General features: G+C 46.4%; 1 protein-coding gene across 7 annotated transcripts in view; it reads right to left on the minus strand.

Moving 5' to 3' along the window:
• Nucleotides 1–20,585, minus strand: part of DAZAP1 (DAZ associated protein 1) — a 167,749-nt gene that overhangs the window by 70,407 nt on the left and 76,757 nt on the right. For 6 of the 7 annotated variants that reach the window (XM_029613217.1, XM_029613216.1, XM_029613219.1 and 3 more), the window contains exons 3-5: nt 2,306–2,472; nt 997–1,062; nt 226–336 (exon numbers count right to left, since the gene is read on the minus strand). In XM_029613217.1, coding sequence (XP_029469077.1) covers nt 226–336; nt 997–1,062; nt 2,306–2,472 — 344 coding nt within the window. Of the gene's footprint in view, nt 1–225; nt 338–996; nt 1,063–2,305; nt 2,473–20,585 lie in introns of those variants that run through there. The other variant, XM_029613222.1, reaches the window with a different exon arrangement.

Consider the following 20,585-nt stretch of genomic DNA (forward strand, 5'->3'; position numbering starts at 1 on the left):
CTGACCTGTTTGGGCCTAGAGGGCTAGGAATTAATATCTCTGCTCTAGACAGAAATGCTTCCCTCCTTCAGCCTAGCAGTACATTTGAAATAACCACCATGGTATCAAAAACTCATTTACTAGGATACCTTATGACTATTATTACTGGTCTAATAAAAGTATCGGTCAATTAAGATTCTAGTGATAGAGAGGGAGAGGATGGAGACAACAGCTGTAATAACTCACCACTCCAAATCGTTTGAAGTATTCCCTGAGTTCTGTTTCACCACAGTTGTGAGGGATTCCACCAACAAAAATTTTATTTGATTTATTATGGTCACTCTTGGATCCTTTTTGCTGCATCAAAAGGAAAAAGCATTATTCCATCTGTTTAAAAATAATCTATCAATTTCTATTAGCATATATCATCTCACTTTATAAAAATGCAAACAGATATGCTACAGAGATACCACCACATCCACCTATTACAATTTTATATTCCATTCTTAAAATATACCGGGGGTCCCAGCACCACTAACGCACAGCACTGTAGCCCTTTTGCATCCACCACACAAACAGCCTGCATTTCAGGTCAGTCTGACCACCACATATGGTACCGTAGCCCCTTCCCTACCACAGAATTTGACCCTTTCAACACAAACCTTGTGAGAGCAGAATGGTCTATCACACCTTGACATGCTGGGCAGCTCTGCATCAACAGTAAACCCCACAGCATGCAAGCATAGGTTTCTAGAATCAATTTTGCAGTCTAAAATATATAATCAAATTTCTTTTGACTTGGGGGAGATAAACTGACTTAGCCTACGAGTAGACCACAAAACCTTTTAGCAATTTGTGCACTGCTTTTCCAACAGTACATTTTTGGAAGAATTTCCATACTCAGCTGCTTTCAGGGGGCATTTTTTTTATTTTATTTTTTTTTAATTCAGTAGGGAGTTGCAGGTACAGTGAGTACAAAAGTACTCACGAACTTTGGACCTAGTTTACCATTCTTACCCATCCATCCCTGGGCCTTGTTCGTTCTGGTTGCATCCCCCTTGGTGTACATGGTTTTGGATCAATCTGCAAGAAGATTTAAAATCTGTCAGCACTGAGCATGCACAATGTGTCTAAAAGGGTTTAACAGCATTAGCTTCAAGCTAACTCATGCAAATGTGTTGCAAGACATTAGTTTGCAGAAAAGTGCAGGAAAACCATGTGTATCAGTGATGTGGCAATTTCATTTCAATCACAAAATAAAAAAAACTGAAAAAGATACATTATATAATTCAAACTTTTACAAAATAGCTGCATCTAGAATGCAGAGAGAGGTGATACAAAGTGTAAAGAATTGTGGCATTTTATAGAAAATTTCACCAGAAAGTAATTTCAACACTTTAAACAGACAGACAATCACAATATTCTTGTTTTCACTCCAAGTTATACAATTACAGAACTCTTAATTTAATCAACCTTTGCAAAACATAACCAAGTTATACCAGAAGTGTCACACAAGTAACAAAGAGTGGAATAAAATACAATTCTGATGATCCATCCAGAAACATTTCTGATATTTATATACTCTCATATCTAAAAGTATACACTACTTAATATGTATGTGTATATACCAAGTAAGCATCTAGCTCAGAGCCCGAGCGGCAATAGTAGCTAGGTGCCTTTCTGGGCGCCCGATGCCATACATTTGCAACCAAGTTAAAGCGCCTAGCTCAGAGCCCAAACGGCAAAGGTAAGCTAGGCGCCAAGGTAGGCGCTTCCCTGGGCGGACAGATACACGGCCAGAAGAGCGGCAAGATTGTTGTGAATTATCACCCATGAAAATATTTGCCTTGTTTTCTGCAGCACAGTTATTGGAAATATTAAAAATACTTTCCAGGGTCCTACTTTCACTTAATGGGGAGATCCGTTCGCTCACTCACTCGCTTTTATGCGCAGATTATTGATGCGGGTTTTGAGCGCGGATGTGGCCGCTTATTACATGCTTAGGTATGCACATTTTTCCATATGTGCACGGATTTCTGTGCACAAATCATTTGCATAATTTATTTTTTACATCCCGCAGAAGCATGAGCTTCAGCCACTCACGGTTATTAAAACCTGCACACATAACGAGCGCCTGTTTTGCCCCTGGTCTATTTCATTGACCACATAGAAATCAATGAATATATAACGTGAAGCATCTTTAAACCAACTAAATCAACTAGTTTTACCCTAAGAGGAATCTAATCAGGAAAAAAAGAAAAATCTAAACTAATAAAACTTTGCGATAAATGATAAAGAACTGAGATCTCCATGCCAAACAACTTACATTTCGACCATCCAGTGTATGCGGCCTGCTAGCCAAGACTGTTCCAACGCAGTTAGGATCTTTAAATTTCACAAAGCCAAAACCTCTAGACTGGTTTGTGGTTTTATCTTTCATTATAACACAATCAACGACTTCTCCATACTGGGAAAAATAGCCACGTAGAGTTTCTGTTTAAAAAAAAATAAAAAAAAATGAAAGGAGATTATGCAAGATTGACACAATCACTTAGGTTGTTGGCCCACTATACCTGCTAAGCTACCTAATGTCAGCACAGGCTAAATGATCTCACCCTTGCTCTTACCATCTTTTCTCTATATCTATCCCAACCATTTTATTATTAGTTTGGTTGCTACTGCCTCTGCTAGTTGGCAAGTCTAAGCATCCACAACTCTAAGTTAACAACTATTATCTCCGAACATCCCACCAATTTTGTTGCTGAGCTTCTTCTTTTAGGAGAAATGCTATCTTCTGGAACATTATGAAGTCTACCATATATCTGAATCATTATATAGAAAATATATAGGTGACAAAAATGTTTGCTTACCCAAAATGATAATTCCAGTAGACAGCAAGATGAATTAGTCATGACATATGGGGTGACATCTGATGGCGCCGAACGCAACCTTCTCTCTAATTCAGTAAAGTTTTTTTACACTCTGAGCGTGCACGGGCATCCCCATGCTCACGCTGCCTTGGGAGCCCCTCAGTCCATTTGCAGCTTAGCTTTAGCAAGGTAGTTGACTCTTCAGAGAGCCAGGAAGGTATTAAGCATGACTAATTCATCCTGTTGTCTATAGGGACCACCAGTAACTATAAGCAAATATGCTTTTCTCCATCGACAAGCAGGGCTTGTTCCAAACTGAGGATTGGGACTCGCTACGTGTCCCAACCCTCAGCTTGAGACACGTAGCAAATCCCAAGCAAAAGACTGCAGTGGAGCCCTTACTTAAAAGTAATCCAGAGCCCACCATGGAGAGAGTACTACTGGGTGAACAGGCTGTGCAAAACTGCTTGCCAAAATTTGTCACTTCTTGATAGATTGTCCAGGCAGTAATGTGACGAGAAGGTGTGAACTGATGACCAAGTTACAGCTTAGCAAATGTCCTCAATAAGCATGGCTTATAGATGAGCCACTGATATATCCATGGCTCTCACTTGACAAGCTTCGACAGTCTCTGTAATCTGAAGGCCTGCTAGCAAATAATGCGCAGAACAGTCTGCTAGCCAGGAGGAAACGATACGTTTTAGCAACTGCTATAAGACAAATAGCCAAGAAGCCAGACTATATGGTTATGTTTGGGGAGAAACTCAATAGGTACAAAGCACCACTCTGTTGTGGAAGAACTAAAGATACAGGTAGTACAAAACCAAGGCCTGAAGTTCGCTAACTCCCTAGCCAAAGCAATGGTAACATCACTTCAGTGATGAGAAACTTCAGCGATGCCAACTCTAGGGGCTTGAAAAAGAGAGGTTTCATCAGCTGCGCTGACATTAAGATCCCATGGAACAGCGAGACTCAAAACTGGCGGCTTAAGTTTGTAACAAATATTTTATGAACTTGGAGACCAAAGGATAACAGAAATGGGCCTGGTCTTCTACCAGGATGTGCTAAACGGCTATATCACTGAAATGAATTCTCACGGACAAAATACTGATTGCAGAGGTAGTCAAGGAGAGCAGATATCTGAGTCAGTCCTTCGGGTCACAGGTAAATGGGTCCAGAGAACTAGTTTGGCACCACAAAGAAAAGAGTTGACATTTGAATCCATATGGTCTCCTGGTGGATGGCTTTCGGGTTGAAATCAAGATATTCTCAATCTGCTTATAAAGCACTAGAGAGGACACTGAGCATTCAACATCCAAGATGTCAAGTAGAGAGCAGCTAGGCTTGAATGCAGAATATGGTAGTCCTCCTTTATCTAATACCCACAAGAAATGAGGAATATTGTACCACTTACAATATATTCAAATCTAATAATCTTTTTAAACAAGATTAGATTTAAAAAGATTATTAGATTTGAATATATTGTAAATGGTACAATATTACTCATTTCTTGTGGGTATTAGGTATAAATATATATAGTGAGGCAGTAATAGCCTTGATAGAAAAAGTATTTAGTCCTCCTTTATCAACAGTAATGGGTCTGTTCCCAGATCAATTGATGATTGAACAGATAACCTGATGAGACAGGAGAACTACTTATCTTAGCCAAGCTAGCGCAATGAGTATGAGGTGTGCTCTTTCCTCACCACTAGGGGAAGCACAGAAATGCAAGGAGTACATTTGCATCCCAGAGGATCAGGAAGGCAAACAAACACAAACCTGAACCTGCTTTGATGAACTGAACAAAACTTCGACTTTTCTGTTGCTCTCTGAAGTGAACAGGTTGAAGGAGGGACAAAGACTAGGGGGGGACGGGGGGGTGGGGGACGGACACAATGAAGTTACTACATAATACATTTAAAACTAATAAGAGAATTTTTTTTTTTTACTCAATGCATAATTAAGCTCTAGAATTTGTTACCAGAAGATAGCAAATGTTGCTTACCTGATGTAACAGGTGTTCTCACAGGACAGCAGGATGTTAGTCCTCACAAATGGGTGACATCGAGGATGGAGCCCACCACGGAAAACTTCTGTCAAAGTTTAACAGAACTTTGACTGGCCCCTACTGGGCATGCCCAGCACGGCACTGACCCTGTAGCCAGCAGGGGTCTCCCTTCAGTCTGATTTTCAAAGCTACAGGCAGTGCCTAAAAAGTAAAAATAAAACGAACCCAACACCGCGGGGTGGCGGGCGGGTTTCATGAGGACTAACATCCTGCTGTCCTGTGAGAACACCTGTTACATCAGGTAAGCAACATTTGCTTTCTCACAGGACGGTTGTCCTCACAAATGGGTAAGTACCGAGCTGAGGATGTCCTGACTTGCACCAAATGCACCCAACGGCGTGCAACAGGCACAACAACTGGGGTGGATTTTTGGAAAGGGCATCCGCACCCTACCGGGCAGGTGGAAGGGTGTTGGTACATCACGTTGGAAAAAGGTTACGCAAGACAGATTGGCCGAAGATGGAGTCCTGTCTTCCAGCTTTGTCCAAACAATAGTGGGCTGCAAATGTATGGAGTGAACTCCAGGTTGCAGCTTTGCAGATGTCAGGAAGCGGCACCGATCGAAGGTGTGCTACTGAAGTCGCCATGGCCCTCACAGAGTGTGCTTTAACACAGTCTTGAAAAGGAATGCCAGCTTGCTGATAGCAAAAAGAAATGCAGTCCGCCAACCAGGAGGAAAGAGCCTGCTTACCCACAGGTTGTCCTAACTTGTTAGGATGGAAAGAGACGAATAATTGAGTGCTCTTCCTGTGAGCAACTGTACGGTCTAGATAAAAAGCTAGAGCTCGTTTACAGTCTAAGGTATGCAGAGTCTGTTCCCCGGAGTTGGAGTGGGGCCTGGGAAAAAAGGTGGGTAGTATGATGGATTGATTGATATGAAACTCCGATACTAGGTAACTAGGGCCTGCAATTCACTAACCCTGCGAGCTGAAGTAACAGCCAAAAGGAATAACACTTTCCAAGTGAGATATTTTAGGTCACAGGAGTGCAGAGGTTCAAAAGGTGGTTTTCATTAGACGACCAAGAACCAGATTAAGGTCCCAAGATGGGGCCGGAGGACGTAAGGGTGGCTTCAGATGGAGCAAGCCCTTAAGAAAGCGTGTTACCAGGGGTTGTACTGAAATAGGGACACCCTCGATACCTTTATGGAAGGCGGCTACCGCACTGACATGCATCCTTATAGAAGAGGTTTTAAGACCTGATTCCGATAGATGCCATAAATAGTCCAAGAATTTCGAGATTGGACAGGAAAGGGGATCAAGGGACTGAGAAGTGCCCCATGATGTGTACCTTTTCCATTTGTATGAATAGGACCTCCTGGTGGAGGGCTTTCGTGAAGCTATCAGGACACGAGAAACTGAATCCGAAAGGTTAAAAGGCTGAAGGACTAACCTTTCAACATCCATGCCGTCAGGGACAAGGCTTGGAGGTTGGGATGGAGGAGGCATCCGTCGTTTTGAGTGAGGAGATGCGGGTCCTTTCCCAAGGGAATGTGCCTGCGGATGGAGAGATCCTGGAGTATGGGAAACCATACTTGGCGTGGCCAGTAAGGTGCTATCAGGATCATGGTTCCTCCATCCTGGCGTAGCTTCACGAGAGTCCTCGACAGAAGAGGAAGTGGAGGGAATGCATAAAGCAGACCGGTTGCCCACTTGAGGGAGAAGGCATCCCTGGGCCGAGAGTGTTGGCTCTGAATGAGAGAGCAGTAATTGTCCACTTTGTGGTTCTGAGGGGACGCAAAGAGGTCTATGTAAGGATAACCCCACTTGTGGAATAGAGAGGTCGCTACCAAGGGATTGAGTGACCACTCGTGTGGTTGGAAGACACGGCTCAGTTGGTCTGCCAATACATTGTCTACTCCCGGCAGGTAGGTGGCCCTGAGGTACATAGAGTGGGAGAGGGCTTCCGCCCAAATCTGCGCAGCTTCCTGACACAGAAGGAAGGAGCCTGTGCCTCCCTGCTTGTTTATGTATCACATGGCCACCTGGTTGTCTGTTTGGATCAAGATTATCTGATTCGATAGGTGAGCTTGGAAAGTTCTGAGCGCGTAGCGGATTGCTCGCAGTTCCAAGAAATTTATCTGGTGTTCGGCTTCCTTTGGAGACCAGAGTCCTTGAGTTTGGAACTCGTCCACGTGGGCCCCCCAACCGATGTGGGAAGCATCGGTGGTTAGGATTACTTGGGGATCTGGTGGAAGAAAAGGTAAGCCCTGAAGGAGGTTGACTTGAGTCGTCCACCAGGTTAAAGACAGGCGTAGCGCTTGTGTAATTGTGACAATGGAGGACAGAGGCTGAAGAGCTTGAATCCATTGATGTCGCAGAGTCCATTGGGTAACTCTCATGGCTAGTCGGGTCATGAGAGTGACGAACCGAGGATGCCATGTGTCCTAGGAGAACGAGGAATTGGCGAGCCGTGGCAGTGTTTTGAGACTGGAGCTGGCGAGCTAGGGACATGAGAGTTTGGACCCTTTGATGCGGAAGGTAGGCCTTTGCCTGTAAGGTGTCCAAGTCTGCCCCAATGAAGGATAAGGTTTGAGATGGGACTAAGCAAGATTTCTCGTAATTGACAAGAAACCCTAATGAAAGGAGTGTGTGAATTGTCAAGTTTAGGGAGGATTGAGTAATCTGTGGGGTGGAGGCCCTGATTAGCCAATCGTCCAGGTAGGGGTAGACGTGGACACCTTCCTTCCTGAGGAATGCTGCTACCACGACGAGGCATTTGGTAAAGACTCGTGGAGCAGACGCCAGACCGAAAGGTAGTACCCGGTATTGATAATGGTTTCGGCCCACCAGAAAACGCAGATACTTGCGATGGGATTGTGTTATCACAATGTGGGTATAAGCGTCTTTGAGGTCGAGAGAGCACAGCCAATCCCCCCTTTGCAGCAGAGGGAGAAGCGAGCCCAGGGTTACCATCTTGAACTTTTCTTTTTGAAGGTACTTGTTGAGGGCTCGAAGGTCCAAAATGGGACGTAGCCCCCTGATTTCTTTGGTATTAGGAAGTACCTGGAGTAGAATCCCTTCCCTTGTTGAGAGGAAGGGACAGGTTCTATAGCATTTGATTGCAGAAGAAGGGATACTTCTTGTTGTAATTGAGTCAAATGGCTGGTTAGACTCCATGCTTGAAGAGGCGGGGAGTCTGCCGGAAGAGCAATGAAGTTGAGGTGGTAACCCTGTGCGATAATTGCTAGTACCCACTGATCTGAGGTGATCTGTATCCAGTGGTGTAAAAAGTGGTACAGTCGACCTCCCACAGGGATGTCTGGAAGAGGGGTTTGGCATGTGCTCTCTACAGGGAAGTCAAAGGCCCGCCGCAGGCCCAGGGGGTGGGGCTACAGCAGGTCTTTGCTTCCGAGGCTGGCGTGGCTGAGCTCTGTTGGAGGACCGTGCAGGTCGAGGCTTAGCCGATGGAGGATAATAACGACGTGGCCGAAAGAACGACTTTTTAGAGTCCTTCTTAGATGGTTGTTTGGAGGACACCTCAGATGGAGTGGATGAGAGTTGTTTCAACGTCTCGTGGTGATCTTTTAATTCAGCTACAATTTGCTGAATTTGTTCTCCAAACAAATTGTCCCCTAAGCAGGGTAAATCAGATAGACGATCCTGGACCTCTGGGCGAAGGTTGGATGACTTTAACCAAGCCCAACGTCTGGCCGAGATGGCTGTGGCTGAAACTTTTGTGGAAGCATCGAAGATGTCATAGGCCGTTCTAATTTCGTGCTTCCCTGCCTCAAATCCTTTGTGAAGAAGGGCTTGAAGCTGTGGTTGGTATTGTTCCGGCAAGGTGTCCGCGTAGTCTTGCATCTGTTTAAGGATGGCTCTGTTATATTGAGTCATGTAAAGTTGATAAGAAGCTATGCGTGAAATCAACATAGCTCCATGATACACTTTCCGTCCCACACTATCTAGGAATTTGTTGTCCTTGGTAGGTGGAGTGGAAGAGTGTGGCTTTAGACGCTTGGCCTTCTTTTGCGCGGACTCAACCACAACAGAGCGATGATCCAGTTGAGGCTTCTGAAATCCTGGTGCTGACTGGACAAAATATGTGGAGTCAGCTTTCTTATTAACTGGTGAAACAGATGAAGGAGATTCCCAGTTTTTCTTTAAAAGATCCAGAAACACCTGGTGAATAGGGATGGAAGCGATGATTTTAGGAGCATCCAGAAATTGGAGCAGTTCCATCATCTGGTGCCTGTCATCGTTTTCAGACTGTAGCTGAAAGGGTACAGTTTCCGACATCTCCTTCACAAAATTAATAAAAGAGAGATCCTCAGGAGGAGAACGTTTTCTACTCTCTGTAGGAGATGGTGGTGAAGGTAAATCTGTGTCAGAAGATGTATCATCACCCCAGGTATCGTAGGGATCATGTGGGGCTTGAAGCCCTGAAGGTCCTGGTTGAGGATCCGAGGACATCGAGCGAAATCTTGATGGCATCGGTGCTGCAGGCGCAACTGGGAATGGCATCGAGGGCTTCGGTGCTGCCGATGGAATCAGTGCCGGTCTTGGAATCGATGGAGCCGAAGGATAAATCGGTGGAGAGAGACGAGAAGGCACCGATGGGACCACCCCGGAAGGGGGAATCAGGAACGGTGTTTCTCCTGCCGATGAGAATCCTGTCGGAGACGGTGGTGTTGTCGGTGCTACTGGAAGCACTGATGGAAGGGCCGTCATAAGCGCCTCCATGCGGCGCAGTAGCGGTGCTAGAGCTTCCACCAGAGGCTCGGTGGTCGGTTCCCTCCTCGGTGGCGGAGTCTGTGCCGGAATCGGTGCCGGTGGAGGTTGGAACTTCTGCATCGCTTTCTCGATGGCCTCCTGGACCAGCCGGTCCAGTTCTGCCCGGAGACCAGGGGTAACGATACCCGGCTCGACGGGAGAGGGAGGCTGAGGCTGAGCCGGAGGGACCACCATAACCGGTGGGATCACGGCTCCCACACCCGGAAGGGGTGAGGGTTTCCTCGGTGCCTGCGAACAAGACATGGACGGTGCCAGGTCTGACCGAGGCTTCTTAGTTGGTGGCTCGGCCTGTACAGAGGTCGATGGTTCTGGATCCTCGACGGGCCGAGACTTGTGCCGTCGATGGCGATGTTTGTCTTTCCGATCTCCTCGCCCATCCGGGGAGGGGACAGGAGTCGACAGCCGAGAAGTCATCGATGGTGGACGGTCACCGGAGGGTTGACTGTGATGGTGCACCTTCGACGGTGCCGGTTCCGATGACGTCGATGCTATCGATGGCGTTGGGGTGCGAGCGTGGAAGAGGAGCCCCATCTTCTCCATCCTGGCTTTGCGACCTTTGGGTGTCATTAAAGCACATTTGGTGCAAGTCAGGACATCATGCTCGCTACCTAAACACAAAACACAAACCCTATGGGGGTCTGTGATTGACATAGTCCGGGTGCAATCCGGACATCGACGGAACCCCGTCGCCATGGCCTTGGGCCAAAATTTAGCCGCGGGATCGGTAATTGCCAACAGGCCTCGAGGGCCAAAATCGACGGAAGTCGATGAAAATCGGCAAAAAACTTACCGGATTTCCGTGAAGTTGAAAAAAATTTGTCGAAGGGAGACCTCTGAGGGGCAAATTTTCTTCGGAAAGAAAGAACCGAATTCCTGTCAGGAACGTGGTAAGAAGAGCTCCTTTCACCGCGTGGCAACTGCTGCGCGGAAAAAAGAAGACTGAAGGGAGACCCCTGCTGGCTGCAGGGTCAGTGCCGTGCTGGGCATGCCCAGTAGGGGCCAGTCAAAGTTCTGTTAAACTTTGACAGAAGTTTTCCGTGGTGGGCTCCATCCTCGATGTCACCCATTTGTGAGGACAACCATCCTGCTTGTCCTGTGAGAAATGATGAAAGCTATTAGTTTAAAAAAGGTTTGGATAAGTTCCTGGAGGAAAAGTCCATTAACCATTAAGGTAGAGCCGCAGATATCTACGGCTTATTCTTGGGATAAGCAGCTTAGAATCTATCTACCTCTTGGGATCCTGCCAGGTACTGGTGACCTGGATTGGCCAATGTTGGAAATATACTGGGCTTGATGGAACATTGATCTGACCCAGTATGGCAAGTTATGTTCATATGACCCCAAAGATCAAACAGCCTATTTGCTACTGACTGGCCCAGGGACCATTCATGAGGAAGACTTGACTGAGGCGTCCACCATATTTGTGATCCCTATGAGTTAAGCTGCTTGACGTGAAGCTCCATGGCTTGTCGCCCACCCTATGTTCTTTTGGGTCTCTTAACATAGCACTCATGTCACCTTACCCTACCCTGTGTTGACAGAGAACATCGCCACTTGACTGTTTGAATCAGAACTCTCATCCCTTGGGGAAGGCGAGAAATAACGAAGCTCATGTTTAATGGATCAATTCCAACAAATTGATAGGAAGCAGAAACTGACAGACCACTTTCCTTGAGTTTGAGTGGGGCCAGTGTGTGCTCCCCAGCCCTCAGGGGAAACATCGATGACCAGCATCACTTTATATGGTAACGGTAGAAGAGGAGAACCCACCTCTAGGACCACAGGGTTTGTCCACCAACAGAGATGTCACTGGGTGAGAGAAGGGCTACGTTAACTAGTCCCTTTGTAACCGAAAACTTCACTGGATAGGCCTCATGTGGAGATAAGCAAGAGACTCTACATGAAGTGCTGCAGCCACGTAGCCTAGTACCATCAGAATACAGTGAGCCAGAACCCAAGGACACCTAAACAGCTCAAGGACTAAGGGCTGTAGACAGAGGGCTGTCTTCGAACGGAATAACATCTTTTCGACAGAATCTATCCAAGCCCCAATTAACTTGATTTGTTGAGACTGGACCAGACTGGACTTATAATTGATCAGGAAACCCAGGGACTGTAAGCAGGTGAAGGTCTTGTCTCGGGGATGTCTACGACTATCTCGAATGGATGCCATCACAAGCCAAGCCAATCATCCAGGTATAGGAAGATAAACCTTTTGGCAACACAGGCATGCTACCACCACACCATACACTTTGTGAAGACTTCCAATGCTGCCGAGGTGCCAAAAGGAAGGACCTGATATTGCTAATAGGTCTTATTCACCACAAACTAGAGGAACTTCACAAGATGGATCATGATGTAGGTGTAGGCATTCCAATCCCCCACTAAATGAAGATGAGGATAGTGTGAAGGGCGTTCATACTGAACTTCCCCTATAGCAGACTCATTCAGTCTTCATAAATATAGGATAGGCATTGACCTCTCAGACTTCTTGGGGATAAGGAGGCAGCGGCAGCAGCAGCAGAATACCTGGCCACATTCCTGGGCTGGAAATGGCTCCATTGCTCACTGACAAAGTAGCAACTCCACTTTGAGGCGAAGCTGAGACCCATGTGATGGATCCAAATTGAAGACTGGACATGTGAATAAACTAGAGTTTGGGTGAAATGCAAGTGGTATCCACACATCTGTGAGATGTGCCTATCGAAGAAATCTGCAAAGTTGCAACTTGGTCATCAGGTCACACCTTCATATCTCATTACTGTCTGGACAATCTTTCAAAAAGTAATGGTAACTTTGAACAGGCATTTTTGCGCAGACTGTTCACCCAGTAGTCCACTTTCCTCTGTGGGATGAGGGTTGCTTTTTCGGTAATCACTCTGCCCTCAGCTTAGGACTCACCACATATCATCACTAATTCAGCTATGTTCATCAATGGAGACAGCACATTTGCTTACCATTCATAAATAAGTGGATTCTTCCTCCCTCTGCAGGAGCCATATCCTACCACGACTGGCCCATCGGAAACTAGGACCTAGCTTTGGCTGAGTGAGTTGTTGCTGTTTTGGTTGGCATTTTTCTCACTGGCGCCCTCATGCTAGAAGCTGCTATTGAGGGAGGGAGGGAGGGAGGAGCTTGGTATCTCTAGCAAAGACAGGAGTATCCCTGAAAGAATGGGCACTTAGATTAGAAGTGGCACCTTGACCCAGACAGTTCTATCTCCTCCCAAGAACAACTGAAAAGCTGCATGCTCTTTGATTCGAGCAACTGTGTCCCTAACCTTGTCCCGGAAGAAGCTGTCTCTAGAATAGATGGCCAACTTCTTGTAGACATCCTTCCAAAACCTGCTGGCTTAGAATCAGGCCATTTAACATGCTCCAATGGCGGCTTCCGAGGAACAATGGATGTGTTGAGAGTTTTGTACACTGACCGAATAAGATGACACAGACATCATTACACCTCCAAGCTCTCTCCTGCTCCGCTTAGCAGAAAGCACTAATGGCTTCAGTATTTCCACGGTCTCAGCTGTCCAACAGCATTGGGTCTTTGCCCGGAGGAGTGTTAGATAAGGTCTTATTAGACTGCTTCAAGGCTGACTCCTCTACCAGGTGCTGAATCATTTCAAACTCCAGATCTTGCTAGACTCTATAATTAAGGTCCAACTTACTTGGCGACCAGTAAACAGGATAACAGATTATTTATTTATTTATTTATTTTAAGTTTTTCTATACCGGCATTCGCGATAAATATCGCATCATGTCGGTTCACAATTAACAAGTGGATAGGAACAAAATAAAAAAATAACATTTAGTAATAAATAATAATAATAATAATAGTAGTAAAAAACATAGATCAAGAGAAGGCTAAGGAATGCAGTTACAATAAAACAAGGGAATAAAATAACTTGGATCTGAGAAAAGAAGCAGGGGTTTAAATTAAAAGAATATATATGCCAGTCAATGTGCTTATAGCATTGATGAATTGCCCTTATGAGGTAGGGATGTTAATTACCATGATTAAGGCAAAGTTTGGGCGACTGGTTGATAATGTAATAAGTTCAGTTTAGTTCAGGAAAAGCTTTCATGAATAGCCACGTTTTAAGTCTTTTCCTAAAAGTAGGAAGGCATGGTTCCTGTCGCAAATCTGGTGGGATAGAGTTCCACAGAGTTGGTCCTGCAGTGGAGAATGCCCTGTCTCTGGCGGTTATGTGCTTCATGGTTTTGGAGTGTGGTATTTGTAGGGTTTCTCTATAGGACTCTCTGATTGGTCTTTTGGACGTGAATTTTTTGAGAGGAATTTGAAGGTTGAGCTGAGATTGTTGATGTATAGCTTTGAAAATAGTGGTTATGGACTTATATATGATTCTGTAGTGAATTGACAGCCAGTGCAGGTCTTTGAGGATTGGTGATATGTGGTCTCTTCTCCGTGTGTTTGTTAATATTCTCGCAGCCGTGTTTTGGACCATCTGAAGGGGTTTAGTGTGAGATGCTGGAAGACCTAAAAGCAAAGAGTTGCAGTAATCTAGTTTAGCAAATATTATAGATTGTAGAATAGTTCTGTAGTCATGAAAATGGAAGAGTGGTCTTATTCTTTTTAGGACTTGGAGTTTATAGAAACAGTCCTTAGTAGTTTGATTTATGAATGCTTTTAGGTTTAACCTGTTATCCACGATGGCTCCTAAGTTTCTTACTTGTGGCGTTTGTAAATTGGGTGGAGGATTTGTGTCAAAGTTACTGTTTTCAGAAGAGATTAGGAGGAGTTCACTTTTTGAAGAGTTTAGTATTAGATTGAGGTTTGAGAGGAGACCATCAATTTTTTGAAGACAAGTTTCCCAGAATTCTAGAGTTTTGGTGTAGGATTCTTTAACGGGTATGACTATCTGGACGTCGTCTGCATACAGAAAGTGTTTAAGGTTTAAGTTAGTTAGCAGTTGGCAAAGAGGGAGCAGGTATACATTAAATAGCGTTGGTGAAAGGGAGGAGCCCTGTGGAACTCCCGTGGATGAAGAGTAGTGTTGGGATTCTTTGTTGTGGATTTTGACTTTGTATTTTCTGTTCCCTAAGAACGATTTGAACCATGATAGTGCTGTTCCGATTATTCCGATGTTTGCTAATTGAATTAGTAGGGTGGAGTGGTTAACCGTATCAAAGGCAGCTGATAGGTCCAGTAGGATCAGTAAATAAGTGTGACCTTTATCCAGGCCCATGATGAGGTAGTCGGTCAAGGAAATTAGCAGTGATTCAGTACTTAGAGCTTTTCTGAAGCCATATTGAGATGGGAACAGAATGTTGTGTTCTTCGAGGTAGTCTGAGAGTCTGGAGTTAACTAATTTTTCCATTACCTTAGCTATGAACGGGAGATTGGATATAGGATGGAAATTGTTAGGATCATTAGGATTTAAGTTGGGGTTTTTTAGGAGCGGTTTGATGGATGCAATTTTCAGGTCGTCCGGGTAGATTCCTTGTGCTAGGGAACAGTTAATAATGACTGTCAGAGCATTGGAGATTGTTTCTGGTATTAGCAGGAGAAGTTTGGATGGGATGTGGTCTAAAGGGTGAGATGAAGGTTTCATTTTCTTCAATAAAGAGAGAATCTCAGAAGTAGTGATGGGTTCAAATGATTGTAGAGAAATGTCTTCGTTGTAGTGGAGGTATGTGTTGGATGGCGTTGAAGTGTTGGTTCTCAGCTGAGTTATTAGGTTGGAGATTTTGTTGCTAAAGAAGAGGGCCAACTCCTCTGCTTTTTCTTGAGCTAGGTTGGCAGGGATGTCAGGAGTCATAGTTTGGGTTAAATTAGATACATAGGCAAAGAGGGCTTTGCCTATGTATCTAATTTTGTCTGCAGGTCTATGGGATGACCAAAGGCTTTGAAGGCAGCCAAACACTTCTGCATCTGGATCTGTGTATCTGCGAACATAGCCTTACCCATTTTTCCTCAAAACGAAATAGGAAAGGTCTTCCGGCATACAGGAGTGTTCTGGAGAGTCAGGTACAGAGAGTCAGATGACTTAGATTTGGTTAGGAACAGTAACCCAGACACAGATGAAGAGGAAGGTAATTGGGGCAAAAGTCTTGGCTGTCTGAGGGGAAAAAAATCCCCAAGACAGGTTTGTGTCACCTCATCTCCTCTCAACTTCCAAAATATCACCAGATCCTTCTCAGCAGGAGAGCTGCCCAAAATGCCCAGGCTGGAGAACCTCACTGGGGCTGTTGGTAGAAGCCCCAGAGATAGCAATGGGACTCCCATTTGGGAGCAAGTCAGAATCTTTGACATGATCAGCTGAAGGATATTTTTATCAGTTTCTATTAAGGAAGAAAAAAAAGATTTCACCAATTCTGTAATCTGGTCCATGGATTACTGGATCATCGGGGATGATGTTGAAAAGACATCCTCTTCCGAAACTAGGATTGGGTTATTTTCCTGGGGAAACCCCCATAAGACCCTAGGAAGGTCCTTCTGTAGCAGCTCCCATAGGAGCCCAAGGCAAAATTAGATGGGTTTCAGGGTCTCCAGTTTCAAGTCCAAATGTCAATTCTGGTCCTCCATTGGTTTGCAGTCAGAAAGAGGTGGTGAAAGGGCAAGAGTTTTGTAGGACAAGAAGGAAGAAGGGACCTGGAAGGAAATTCCTCAACATATCCCCATATCTCAAGACCCCACAGGGAACCAATGCCTCGAGTATGTTGCTGATAATACTGATGTTGAATGCTATAGTGCTCAGTGTGCTGGAACTGCTTTGACAGCACCTGATGCTTCTTGGGGCCCTCCAAAAGGAGTGTGGCTCATTTTCTTGGATACCTTGGAGCCCCACTCCTGTGGGGGATGGGGTCCAGAAATGCAACATGGAACCAGATTCTGGTGCCCCACATTTTTGTATCTTACTTGACTCCAAATGATGGAAGTCCCTGAGGGGCCAGACTTGAAAAAGAGCTCTTACCAGACCCGAAGAATGCGATGAAGAGTAGCTCTGATGACCAGATGACTAAGGTTCCACGGGAACATGCATTCACAGTAGTAATTGGGTGAGTTGTGATCCAGATCCTAGGTACTTGTAGCAGATTGAGTGCCTATCAGTTATGGATATAAACTGGCTACAATCACATGCCCTAAACAGCTAGAGGTGGTGCCCTTATCTGGCATAATTGCTGCTTTTTTCTTTTTTGTACCGCATTGAAAAGTACGTCTGAAGAGCTGCCAAGACAGCTGGGCAAAAAAAAAATAAAAAAAACCAGAAGAAACTCAATTAGGTAACTGACAAAAAATGGAAAGAGGTTATACTTTAAGCAGAGCAGAGCAGGCAAAAAAAAAGACTAAGAGGCTCATGTGGCAGCGCATGGGGGGGGGGAACTCCCATGAATGCTCAGAGTGAAAATGCTCTGAGCTAAAGAGAAGGGTCTGTTCAGTGTCATTGGATGATATCACCTCTCGTGTCATGGCTAATTCAGCCTTTCTTGGTGACGGACAATCAGAAGAACTGGCTTCAAATCCTGTTTCTGCCACTGACATTTTGGGCAAATTACTTTTTCCTCAATACCTTAGGTATCCATGTAAGGCAGGTTTGCTTACCAGAAATGAAGTTCTCTATAGTCAACAGGTTCAATTAGCCGTGTGTGGGATGCTGAGTCCATCTGTCTACACTAAGGAAAATGAAATTATCAGGTAAGTAATTTCTCCATTTCCTAGCATGTAGCAGATGGACTCAGGACCAATGGGATGTATAAAAGCTACTCCCGAACCGGGTGGGAGACTGCCCTTGCAAATGCTGTGTCCTCCCGAGCCTGAACATCCAGGCTGTAAAACCTGGAGAAGGTGTGGATGGAGGACCATGTCGCCGCCCTGCAGATCTCGGCGGGTGACAGCATCTTTGTTTCCGCCCAGGACACTGCCTGGGCTCTAGTAGAATGGGCCTTGACTTGTAAAGGCGGTGGCTTGCTTGCTTCCACGTAGGCCGCCTTGATGACTTCTTTGATCCAGCTGGCTATGGTTGCTCGCAAGGCCGCTTCCCCCTGCTTCGAAGGACAAATAGATGGTCCGTCTTTCGTACGGATTCCGACCTTTCCAGGTCGGAGCCTGCCAGCGTTGAGATGTCGTAGACTTCGAGCCTCTTCCGAATTCTTATGCTCATCTGGTGATGGTAGCGAGATGGTTTGGTTGAGATGGAAGTGAGACACCACTTTGGGGAGGAATGACGGAACTGTGCGTAACTGGATGGTTCCTGGGGTGAGTCTGAGGAACAGCTCCCAGCAGGACAGTGCTTGAGGCTCGGATATACAACGAGCTTAAAAGACTGCCAGCAGGAAGGCTGCCTTCAATGTTAATAGTTGGAGAGACAGGCCACTGAGAGGTCTGAAGGAGGTTCCTGCTAGGAAATCTAGGACCAGGTTGAGGTTCCAAAGATGCACCGGCCACTTTAGGGGTGGTCGGATGTGCTTGACTCCTTTCAGGAAGCGGGAGACATACGGGCGAGAGGCTATGCTGCCGCTCTCACTCTTGGTTCCGTAGCATGATAAGGCCGCCACTTGTACCTTGATGGAGTTGAGGGACAATCCCTTCTGTAGTCCATTCTGTAGGAATTCCAAAATCGCAGGAATTTTGACTGAGTGTGGTATGATGTCGTGGTCCTCGCACCAGGATTCGAATACTCACCAAATTCTTATGTATGTTAGGGATGTGGAGAACTTGCGTGCTTGGAGTAGGGTGTCAATTACTGCCCCCGAGTATCCTCTCCTCCTTAGGCGAGTCCTCTCAATGGCCAGACCGTAAGAGAGAATAGAGCTGGATCCTCATGGAGGATCGATCCCTGTTGGAGCAGATCTCTGTGTGGAGGTAGCGGCAGCAGGTTCCCTGCCAGCAGTCTTCGCATGTCTGCGTACCATGGTCTTCTTGGCCAGTCTGGGGCCACTAGAAGTACTGGCCCCCTGTGGTGTTTTATCTTGTGGATGATTGCGCCCAATTGGGGCCACAGCGGGAAGGCATAACAGAGTCTCCTGTGGCCAGGTCTGTACCAGGGCATCGATTCCCTGGGACTGGGGTTCCCGCCTGCGGCTGAAGAAACTGGGTACTTGGGCGTTGGACCAGCTTGCCAGGAGGTCCATGGTTGGTGTTCCCCAATGGTTTACTATCAATTGGAATGCTGTGGTTGACAGTTTCCATTCTCCTGGATCTAGACTCTCTGCTGAGGTAGTCCGCTGCGACATTGTCTTTCCCGGCAATGTGGAGGGCAGAGATCTCTTGAAGATTCACTTCCACCCATGACATTAGGGGGTCTATCTCCAGAGACACCTGTTGGCTTCTGATTCCTCCCGGACAGTTTATGTAGGCCACTGTTGTGGCATTGTCTGACATTACTCTGACAGCTTTGCCTCTGAGTCTGTGACCGAACCTTAGGCAGGCTAGTCTGACTGCCCAGGCTACTAGGCGATTGATATTCCATCCAGACTCGTCTTTGTTCCATTGCCCTTGGGTGGTTAGCTCCCGGCAGTGTGCTCCCCATCCTCGTAGGCTGGCATCCGTGGTGAGTAGGATCCAGGTTGGGGAGGATAGTCTCGTTCCCTGGCTCAGATGGGTTTCTTGTAGCCACCATCGTAGTTGGGCCCAAACTCTGTCTGGGAGCTGAAGCCGTACGGTGTAGTTCTGGGACAGTGGATTCCATCGTGATAGTAGTGAGCGTTGTAGGAGTCTCATGTGAGCCCGTGCCCATGGGACTACTTCCAGTGTAGATGCCATGAGGCCGAGGACTTGTAGGTAATCCCATGCTGAGGGGCGAAGTTCGCTCAACAGGGTTCATAACTGGGTCATCAGTTTTGATCTCCTTGTCTGTGTCAGGATGACCTTGTCTTGTTTGGTGTCGAACCGGACTCCCAGGTATTCTAGAGATTGGGAAGGCTGCAGGCAGCTCTTGTTTGTGTTGACCACCCACCCGAGGCTCTCCAGTAGAGTTTTGACTCTGTTGGTTGCCTGGTGGCTTTCCTCTGGGGATTTCGCTCTGATCAGCCAATCGTCTAGATAAGGGTGCAAGCGGATTCCTTCCTTCCTCAGTGTTGCTGCCACCAGCACTGTGATCTTGGTGAACGTCCGGGGTGACGTCCAGGATCGAGAAGCGTAGAAAACGCTGATGCTCTTGATGGATCGGAATGTGTAGGTAGGTTCCCGACAGATCCAGGGAGGTAAGGAACTCTCCCGGTTGTATCGCCCTTATTACCGAGCATAGGGTTTCCATACGGAAGCGGGGAATCTTGAGGTAACGGTTGACAGCCTTGAGGTCCAGGATAGGTCTGAACATTCCTTCTTTCTTGTGAACGATAAAATAGATGGAATAATGGCCAGTATTTATTTGTTTTGGAGGCACCTGTGTTATAGCCTCTAAGGCTAGTAATCTGGTCAGTGTAGCTTCCACTGCCATTCTCTTGGAAGGGTCGTGGCAGGGAGATTCCACAAACTTGTCCGGAGGGAGGTGGTGGAATCCAGGTAATATCCCTCTCGAATGATGGATAGGACTCACTTGTCCGAAGTTATCTCGATCCATCTTTGGTAGAATAGGGTCAGTCTGCCCCCTATGGCTTCTTCCGTTGGATGGGTCGGCTGATCTTCATTGTGGGGTGCAGCTGGGGCCTGGGCCAGAGCTGGCTCCCCTTTTATTGTGCTTGTTTTGAAAGGACTGGCTCCAGCCTGCGGGGCGGGCCACTTCATATGAGCTTCTATATAGGTTGAAGCGCTGTGATCCTCCAGGGGCAGAGGAAGAATTCCACCCAGGAGATAGAAGCTGGGTCTAGGACTAGGGGGCACCGTGTCCCTGGGGAGCCCCGTTTGAGGGGGGGTCCCGCTGTGTGATGCTAGGTCCGGCGTACAACTCGAGAGGCTGGGGTCCGGTACCGGCAGGGGAGGGGCTATGAGTTGGGTCCCCTAAGGCCTCTTCGCACTGTATACACAGGGCCATGG

This window comes from Rhinatrema bivittatum, chromosome 8 (genome assembly GCF_901001135.1).
Source record: "Rhinatrema bivittatum chromosome 8, aRhiBiv1.1, whole genome shotgun sequence".
Taxonomy (NCBI): domain Eukaryota; kingdom Metazoa; phylum Chordata; class Amphibia; order Gymnophiona; family Rhinatrematidae; genus Rhinatrema; species Rhinatrema bivittatum.